General features: G+C 39.1%; 1 protein-coding gene across 1 annotated transcript in view; it reads right to left on the bottom strand.

Annotated features, from left to right (window-relative positions):
• Positions 1-1576: 1576 nt before the first annotated feature.
• The window catches only part of hacd3 (3-hydroxyacyl-CoA dehydratase 3), a 39016-nt gene continuing 29927 nt past the window's right edge, over positions 1577-10665 (bottom strand). The window contains exons 5-11 of the mRNA XM_084334645.1: positions 10477-10522; positions 9358-9468; positions 9111-9238; positions 8835-8947; positions 6896-7002; positions 5807-5938; positions 1577-3991 (exon numbers count right to left, since the gene is read on the bottom strand). Of these exons, the coding sequence (XP_084190771.1) occupies positions 3915-3991; positions 5807-5938; positions 6896-7002; positions 8835-8947; positions 9111-9238; positions 9358-9468; positions 10477-10522 (714 nt within the window). The 3' untranslated portion in view covers positions 1577-3914. The remainder of the gene's footprint in view (positions 3992-5806; positions 5939-6895; positions 7003-8834; positions 8948-9110; positions 9239-9357; positions 9469-10476; positions 10523-10665) is intronic.

Here is a 10665-nt window from a genome sequence, read left to right as displayed (position 1 = left end):
CACAAATATGTACTTCGTTAATACCTGTTATCCAATCGTGGAGCACAGAATTGGGATTAGAACACCATCACTCTATCAATTGGACCAGAGTTTGGGGAAATATTACTATGGCATCACGAAACCCAAATCATCAGCAGATTCATTTAAATTTTGTCCATAAAACATATTTAACCCCCCAGAAAGCTTATAGAATGAGACGTGCTATTTCACCAAACTGTACACTTTGTTCTCTAAATACTACTGGTACTTTTACACATATGATGTGGGAATGCCCCACAGTCAAAAGTTTCTGGGAACAGATAACTAATTATCTATCTAAAGTATTACAAAAACATATTCCCTGTTGTCCCAAATTACTTCTCCTTAATGATGATTCTTTAGCTTTAAGTATTGTTCAGAGACGATTTTGGCTGGCAGGAAGTACTGCTGCAAAAAAAAAATTGGCGCTGCGATGGCAAGCTCTACACTCTCTGCCCTTTAATCACTGGAAACGGTTATTAGCTGATGTTGTAACAATGGAGCTTTCTACAGCTAGATTAAATGGTGCAAGCTATCAAACAATAGATAGCTGGAACCATATTCTCTATCAAGTTAGGACCTTTACTATATAGCTAGCAGGACATAACTAATTATATCTGTATAATTCCTTTTATTTTTTTGGTCTTTGTTGAAATCTTTGTTCAATTATTGTGTTCCTGTGGGGGAGCCCTCTGACTGTGACATCGTTGAGGCATCGTAGTTGTGTTCCTGTGGGGGAGCCCTCTGACTGACATCGTTGAGGCATCGTAGTTGTGTTCCTGTGGGGGAGCCCTCTAACTGTGACATCGTTGAGGCATCGTAGTTGTGTTCCTGTGGGGGAGCCCTCTGACTCTGTAGCTACACTGCTCTCATGACAGTCACTTATCGTAAACGTCTCCACCTAGCATCTGCCTTTCTGCATTCACCTTGGGGGGGGGGGGGTGTATGAGGAGTATTGTCAATGTACCTAAGCACTTTGGGGGGGGGGGGGGGGGGTTCAATGAGTATTGTCAATGTACCTAAGCAAGCCGTACATCGTTGTGATGACCTTGGCCTCCAGTTTTGCCTAGAGGTCACAATAGGTAATTTTATACAGTGAGGTCCAGTTTCAAACAAGACTAGGCAAACCTAGTTGAGGCCTGACCTGGAAACATGCTGAACTGATATCCAATGCAAGCAACTGATGCAAAGTGACTCCAGAGTCTGATGATGCTGAGTGAGCGTAGAAATGCATGACACCTATGTGATGAGTGAACGTGTCATGTGCCTCGCTTTATTTTACTCAACTGAAGTTGACGTGTTGTTCATGTGGTCCACTATTATACAAAGATGTCAATAACTTCCGTGTCACAAATCAGAATTTTTTTTATATCAATCAGGTTCGGCCCATGGCTCGCTTTTTCATTTCCTATTTTTTACTTGAGCATAAAATCGAAAGTACAAAAAACAAACCCGATATTAGCATTTTTTTGTGTCAGATTCATAAACGAATAACAAGATAAATAGTTTTTCTCATTTTCCCGATTTTGGATTCTCGATTGAATTTGAAAAGAATGAATGATGATTGAAATTCTTTATTAGGAATAACCCCTTGAAATGTAGCATCTCGTTTTCGAGGGGATCCTAGACAATACAATGTATGCACATTTTCAAAAAAAAACATTAGACAACGAAACAGAATCTACAACAAAATCAACCAGGCAATAACAAATATACAAAACAAGTAAACCAACAGACGAGATGACAAAATACAAAGGACAAACAAAAAACAACAAAACACAAGTCAAGCAGGATAGGAATGGATCATTAATTCGGAAAGATCAGTCATGAATGTCATAAAAGTCATGATATATGCAGTATATTTAGAGTGGCTGTTAAATTAAACTGTTAAATTGAAAAAAAGGTTATTCATTAGTTAATCGTTAGTCATTATTTAGGAATGATCAACTATAAACATGTACATTCTCATAATAAGAAGACAGCGCATTTTTTTTTTATAAATTAAAAGATGAAATGGAACGAGTATTTGCAGATTGGAATAACCTATCAGAAGGAGCTTTGAACAAAAAGGCTTTCTTGGCTGTTGCTTTTGAGAGTGTTGAAAGTGTAGGTACAGTAAAATAGAGTTGGCTAGAATACCTTAAATAATAATTGGAAGAATATGGAGCCAAGTATTGTTTTAGATATTGCGGATAATTAAAATGAATACATTTAATAAATTGTAACCAGTAGTGCTGTCTTCTTACAGTGGGAGAGAGCAAATTCTGAGTTTCGTACATTAGACAATAAAAAGGGCATCCAAGGACAAATCTGCATAGTTTGTTGTAAACTGTATTGAGAGGAATGAGATTAGTTATGGATGCAACCTGATAAACAACATCTGCATAATCCATTATTGGTAAAATTAGTTGAAGTATACAGTAAGCTTCTTTCTAACAGAAAAAGTAAGACAGTTTCTGGAACGGTAGAGATTACCCACACTAAGATACATTTTCCTCACAATATTATCTTATGTGACACTTAAATGATAATTCGGAGTCCAACCAAACACCCAAGTATTTAGTGTGTTCAACTCTTTGCAAAGCTATGAATAGCACATTAATGAGATTTAGCTTTTGATTTGATGTACTGGCGAGTACCAAAGATCATTGTATATGATTGGCTTATATTGAGTAATTTATTAGCAGCTAGCCAATGTTGTAAGGAATTAAAATGGGATTGCAGAGCTAATTCAATGTGTAATAGGGTGGATTTGGAGGTGTATATTACTGTGTCATCAGCATAAAGCTGAACACAACATTCAGAGATAGTTGAAGGGAGGTTGTTAATAAAAATCTTTAAAAAAGAAGTGGACCAAGAGTTGAGCCCTGCGGCACACCTCTTTGTTGGACTAATAGATCAGATTTGCTTCCTTGAATTACTACGCATTGCTTTCTATTGTGAAGATAGGAATTAAACAATAATAAAGCATTCCTTGACAGACCAACAGAATATAATTTATCTAAAAGGAGGTAGTGGTCAACGAGATCGAAGGCCTTGCTCAAATCAATAAAAATAGCTCCAGTTAAGTTATTACTGTTAGAGGCAGAGGAAATATCATTAGTACGTTTCAATAGTGCTGTAGTTGTGGAATGTTTTAAGCGAAAGCCAGATTGACTGGGTGATAATATATTGTGTTCATCTAGATAATGTGATAATTGGTTGTAAATTAACTTTTCAAATATTTTTACAGTAGAGCAGATAATTGAGATTGACCGGTAATTATTGGGTTCTAGAAAATCACCCCCTTTATGCAAAGGAGTGATACGAGACCACTTCCAGATAGCAGGTATTTCAAAAGTAGATAATGACATATTGAAAAGATCACAGAATGTATACATGATAATGTGTGATGCTAGAATTAGACATTAATTTTGTTCTCAATGAATGATACACTGACTGAAGTAAAACCCCAGGTTTTCTATCCTGGTTGTCCGTTCAGCCGATGTCGCTCTTTAATACAGTATAACAGTCAATCAACGTAAGAAGCTATCAGATACTAACAAAAATGTATTCTATAGTATATTACAGTCTACAGCTCTACAGTATGAGGAAGGGTTGATGAACAGTAGATCTGTTTCAGGAATTAACACATCCTCAGCAATTGAGACGCCTTCTTACCATCAGTGCAATGATGCCAAATCTCATATGGTTCCAAGTAGGATATTCAGGCCAATGTCGGCTAATTTCTGATACAGCAGACAGGATGTGGGAAAGCAAATGACTTATTCACGACAGAAAACAAAGAACTACTTTGAGCTGAATGTTGGGGGACGACGAGGATGGTTGACTTGTTCTGAGAGAGATTAGTAAGCAGGCAGCAAAGGTGTCCATTGGAGTTCCATTGGTGCAAAGTCTCAGTTAGCTTTTCTCTTCTTGGTACGGAAACGCCTCTTCCTCTGCTTGTAAAGATGGCGGAAGTTGATGTAAAGTCCTGCAAGAAACATCCTCATTTAGAACAAGCATTTATTGAGCTACTTCCATCGGGCAAACAGACTACTGATGGACAGACTCTAAATCATCAAGCAGACACACAAAAGCACCTTAGTGACTTACACACCACACAAGCACACTTATTACACACTGCTACTTATGCAACACCTTGTATTCAGTGTTGGGAAAGTTCACTTTCTACATGAACTAGTTCAGTTCACAGTTCACAAATTTTAAAATGAACATGAAAGTTCATGGTTTCAAAAATGAACTAATTTATAGTTTATAGTTCTTTTTTCAATACGTTGCTGCGAGCTATTATTTGTCAAATTTATTGCCACAACCCATATAGAACCACAGAAAACTGGCATTTCCATAACGCTTTGCTGCCGCGCCCATTCAGTCCACACTAGTAGCAGCTGCAGCGTTCATCTCTACAGTATATTTTCAAAAACATGAGGAAAAACGTGCTGCTTGAATGGTCTTTATTAAGTATAATAATCTAAATATACTTAAAGTAGTCATTGTGCAAACATATAACATATAAACATGTGCCGACATAACTCTGTACTAACACAACACGAGGTAGGAACCAGGCTGAGGTATGAAACTAAGGTTGTACCTCAAAGTTCAATATTCAAAGTGCAAAACATTTACTGACTTTAACTAAAACTCTTTTAAATGCTCATACGCCGATGGCGTAGAGCAGGGGTGCCCAACCTTTTTTGAACCAAGATCTACTTTTTTATTTACCACCTAGCCCGAGAGCTACCAGCCAAAATTGTATATTGTAAGCCGTCATTTGAGGCTTTATAAAAGCAGCATAATGAACACAAATCTGTCAGTGCCGAGTCCGACCTCATCTTAAATAACAAACAGCATTGCTTGTTGTAGTTAACAAGGAGAGGAAGAGTTGATTTAGCAATTTTTTTTTTTTTTTTTTAAATAATCGAATTTTATTAATCAAGATCTACTTGAAATCAGCCCGCGATCTACCTGTCGATCGCGATCGACTGGTTGGGCACCACTGGCGTAGAGTCTGACTCTGAGCGAGTGCTGCTGCTATACTACCGACTCTGCTGCTATACTACCGACTCCCTGAAGCCCCGCCCAGAGCGGTTGCCAGATTGGGTGGTTTTCCGCATAATTTTGAAGCCTGTTTACGGTGTGTTTTAACTGGGTTTTCGGCTGAAAGGCAAATTAAATCTGGCGCACTTTTGAACGCCGTTATAATACAGTGCTGAGAATGAACGCACTTTTGAACGCCGTTATACAGTGCTGAGAATGAACGTGTTCTCAATTACGTTCATCTAGCGGAAATACAGTACGTTCAGTTCACGTTCGCCCAAAATACGAACGCGTTCACGAACGATCGTTCATTGAACGCGTTCAGGTACATCACTGCTTGTATTGTATACGTTTGTATAGATAGAATATACGTTGTGTATTATGTTTAGTTTATAGTTTTAGTTTATAGTCTATAGTTTATAGATACAGTTAGTATAGTAGTTTGTATAGATAGAATATACGTTGTGTATTATGTTTAGTTTTATAGTTTAGTTTATAGTTTAAGTTTATTTATAGCTTATTTCGTTTATAGTTTATAGTTATAGCTTATAGTTATAGTTCGTATAGATAGAATATACCTTGTGTATTATGTTTACAAATCTACTACAGTTGAGGAGCCGGGAAGAACAAGCATCTCATGTTTTTCTGAATGTATGTACATTTAAAAAGCTGTGACAATAAAATAATCTGAATGTGAATGTGAATCTTGAGGTGGTGAGTGATCCAGAGGGAGTGTTTGTTGACTCACCTAGAAACATGAGAACCAGGTAGACATGCAGGATGTGGGAGAAGCTGAAGGACGAGCCGATGGCTTCAGGCAGAGGAATGCTAAGAAGTTTAGTCTTGTTGAAGATGGGAATGGACTGGATCACTGCGACGGCTGCGTGAGATGGGAGAGATGAGGACTTCTATCAATATTCAAAGTATCTGCTACTGAAAGAAGGAAAGGTTAGCACTCACCACGAGCCATGGAATTTGCAGAATATGAAGGAATGGTGTATTCCGGAGGGAAGTTTCATAAATTCTCTGGTAAAGTCATAGGATATTAGTGAGTTTTATGAATAGGTCTCAGTGCCCGGTCCCCCTGCCAAACTACACATAATAAAGAACAAAGCATAATTATGACACCTCAGATGATCCAAGTAGCGTCCCACATCACACTGTCATCACTCAGCTCCACTGGTTACCAGTTCAACATCACACTGTCATCACTCAGCTCCACTGGTTACCAGTTCAACAGATCATTGTTTTCAATATCCTCCTCCTCCTCCTCCTCCTCCTCCTCCTCCTCCTCCTCACACAAGGCCTTGTGATGCCTCGCACCCCCCTAATCTCTCTGACCTCCTCCGTCACAACAACTCACACTCTCCACTCCTCCTCAGCTGACCTCCCATTTCCTGGATAGGGTCAGTAAAGAATGATGTGCGGTCACTGAACGAGTCATTAGTTGCAGTTCAATTAGTTCACATTGGCGAATTGAATCAACTCGTTTAACTTAAAAGAGTCGTTCATTTGAGTGATTTGTTTGTGGATCACACGTCACTAGAAGCTGTGATTATGTCACCAGCGCCTAACATTATTTTAGTCAGTATTTTATATTGGAAAATCGTACACAGGACTCAAGCAAAGAGCTCAGTATAATAAAACCCGAAGACTCAACTTGTGAAAGTGAATGAATGGATTGGTTCTCGTGTGTGTGTGTGTGTGTGTGTGTGTGTGTGTGTGTGTGTGTGCATGTGTGTGTGAGAGAGAGAGAGAGAGAGAGAGAGAGAGTGTGAGAACATATAACCAGCCTGTGGTACTGATAGTAGGCTAGATCTTTACAAGCCCAGCTCACCTTCAGCTAAAACACCTAATGGGTACAGCGGTATCCAGATCGTGTACCTCAGCCAAGTTAGGGTTTTCCACTCAGTGTTAAAACAGCCCAGCATGTAAAATGGATACCTATGAGAAACAATAAGATGGTCATGTAAGAACCGCTCTCTTTAAGCACAACAGTTTCATTGTTGACACGTTTACAATACTGGTGTTACTAAGTGTTCAGGCATCCACCAAGTACATTACCCACCGGTGTAAGGTTTATAAAAAAAAGAAATAGAGAAATAAAACCCATTTAGTTCATTTTCACATGCCCACATTAAAATTAAAATCTGTGAAATACTAAGAGTGTTATCAAGCGTGTAAGTCAGACAACATGTCTGCATAGACAGCAGCTATTCTAGGTTTAACTTTCACTTACAGAGTAGTTTAAACTTCACGTGAAGGAGAGAAAGAAGCTCTAGAGACGAGTCTGACACGTTACACAACGATAGCGGAAATATCGGGATTAAACCTGCAGCAGCAAAAGCTGGACTGGATAGGAGCTCAGAGGACCAGCCCAGACCAGCAACCGTATGTTTGCGCAGTATGTGATCAATACGCTACATTGATCCATCCGTCAATGAACAGATATAGTGATGAAAATAAACGTCAACCCAACTGATGTCGTCTGTCCAACAAATGGATACTCGTCATTGAAAATGAATTCAAAACAGATGTAGATGGACAGACACAGTGGATCAATGTACAGTAGCCACATAACGTTAAATATCAAAGTAAACGCTCTACAGATATTGAGCGTAATTTTGTAAAATGTCCGGTGTCACCGGTGGTTGAACTGTGGCAGTAGAGGGGTGGTAGGATGGGGGAGGGTGGTTGAACTGTGGCAGTAGGGGGTGGTAGGATGGGGGAGGGTGGTTGAACTGGGTCAGTAGGGGGTGGTAGAATGGGGGAGGGTGGTAGGATGGGGGAGGGTGGTTGAACTGGGGCAGTAGGGGGGTGGTAGGATGAGGGAGGGTGGGAGTGTTGTGGGTGTATATGTTTAATGTTCTTTTCATTTTTTTAATAAAGTATGTACGTACATTATTTTTCAATAAACACATTTATAAAAAAATATATATATGTAGCACTGAGAATCAGTATTGGCAGTTGAATATTGCGTCTAATGTAATAAAACCTAAACTGCAAAAAAGACACTCATTAAATCTCCTTTGACAAGCTTTAATAATGTTCACAAACATGGATCGACCCAAGTACAAAGTCAAGGGATAGAACAAAAAAAGTATTATTACATAGACCTTATATAGTCAGTCTCTGCCCCTTATAACACATCTCCTGATTGGCAGTTTTGTGTTTACTCAGCAACACATGTCTAAATATGGGCATCTGATATTATCTCAGCTTCCTGCGGGGCCAACTATTAACCTGACCCGTCAGATGGGTCTGTTCTTGCTAATCCAGCTGCCGTGCAAGGTTAGCCAACTATCATACAGCTGGTCTCCACACAGATTTACGTCTCTGCAGAAACATTCTCAGACAAATTATTCTCATCTTTTAGTTGGCTTTGAGTAGAGCAGTTCTGTCCAAAAGAGCCTGACACCTGGCACGATAAGCAAGGTAGGGATAACTCATTGTCTCACTAATTGGAAGCAAAACCTTGAACAGAGTTTCAACCCATTATTTTTCCCATGTAAGCATGGTGTTTCATTACGGGAAAGAACCCTTAAAATGGTTCAGCGGTCTTATTCTTCTAGGTACACGTAAGCAGACTATTCTAAAAGCATCTCAAGATATCATTTCCATTCTTCCTATATGCAGTAAACCACAATCATAGATCATCTCCTGAATACGATGACGAAAAGTGGCACCAGTGCATCCCTAAAGATCATAGTGAGTCATCCAACATATCAGAGTTCACCATGACAGCAATACCATAGAGAGGTCCAGAGAGTACTCACCTAAAGATCTCAATGGCACTCCACAGATAGAACACAAAGAACACAACCGGCTTGTGATGCATCTCCTCCAAGCTGCCAAAGATGATGAAGAGAATGAAATTTCTTCCAATCACCTTGGAAAACAAAATAACACAAGCCATAATAATACCAAGAGGTTATTAGCATCACTAAGAGATGACTAGAAAGCAATGGAAAGTGTGATGTAACATGCAACGTAAAGTGCAATGTAAAATGCAATATAAGTGTGTCAATCTGTAGTGAGCGAGCATCCGATACCTGTATAAGAGCTGGGACGACACCAGTCCGGACAACACCAAAAGCAGCGTTGAGGACCTCTACTGCTGCCAATATCTGGCAGAAGAACATGACGTCCGAAATAGTGTGAAATGTGTCGTAGAGAGAATCTGAAAAAATAAATAAAGAAGTGTGATATGTAAAAGGCTCTCTCTTGAAAAGATTTTTGAAAGTAAAAATAAATGAAGGGGAAAAACACACTCGGCACCGCGTCATCCGACGTCCTCACCTTGGCCTAGAATAAGAAGCCGCACGGTCATGTTGAAGAAGATCCAGGCGAAGCCGAGGAACTGTACCAGGTTATACGTGAAGAGAAACCCCATCTTCAGACTGACAAACGCTGGGAGGAGACAAAAAGACAATAAGAACTTTGAAGAAGCTGATGCACTAAATTAATGAGCAGAGGACACTATGCCTCGTCTCCACTACGTTTACATTTAGTCATTTAGCTGACGCTTTTAACCAAATCGACTTACAAGTTTTGTACGACAAGTCAGCAGGAAGGGTACAACTCTATCAGCTGAGAATGTTATTGTTCATCAAAGTGTTCATACTTGAGTGCTACAGTGTTGAGTATATGTTAGTATATTAGGAAGAATGCATGACAGTAAGAAGAACTTATTTTTTATTTCAGATATTGCCACTAGCCAGGGTTTAGCAGTTCTGTGGCCTGTCTGGCACACAGTGAGCATCTCCATTGTCTTTAGAACCTGGCCAAACCTGGCTGAACCCTGGTTGAGGCAGACACCTTTCACAAAAATGGTAAATGGTGCATTTATATAGCACTTTTATCCAAAGCGCTTTACAATTTTGTTCCTCACATTCACCCATTCACTCACACACCGACGGCGGAGGCAACCATGGAAGGTGCCAACCTGCTCATCGGGAGCAATTAGGGGTTAAGTGTCTTGCTCAAGGACACATTGACACTCTCCCCGGGAGGAGCAGGAATCGAACCAGGAACCTTCCGACTACCAGACGACCGCTCTACCTCCTGAGCCACTGTCGCTCAGTGTCACAACCTGGCTTTAATTTTTTTTTATTTCTTTTTTTACAAAAGAGAAACCGCTCAGTGTTATTATCTTACTGCAGTGCACTAACATGTATAATTTGTTTCATAAAGTTTGTTCTATGAAAAGTGTCACTACTTTTAAATTGTTTCTCATAAATATATTGGAGGAACAGACATTAAAAAAAGAACATTACATTATTTACCACATGTCAGTGCAGTAAGGCAGTTACATCAACATAGTAAAAATAAAGAAAATTTAAAGAAAATATAAGCTCTGTAAGTCTGAATAGAACACAAGATGAAAAAATCAGCATCACCACCGCTGGTAATACTTACACTCCTCTTTATTCCTTGAAGCCTTCAGTCTGTTCCTTTTCTCCTCCTTCCAGAACAAAAGAAAATCCTCATAAGAATCTATTCAGGTTTTGAATCTAGTTATACACAGTCTTTTATTATTATTATTATTATTATTATTATTATATATATATATATTTTTTATAAATAAATCTATTTATTGAAAATGTC

Source organism: Notolepis coatsorum, assembly GCF_963971535.1.
Source record: "Notolepis coatsorum genome assembly, chromosome: 18".
NCBI lineage: Eukaryota > Metazoa > Chordata > Actinopteri > Aulopiformes > Paralepididae > Notolepis > Notolepis coatsorum.
This window is presented reverse-complemented; position numbering and strand designations above follow the sequence as displayed.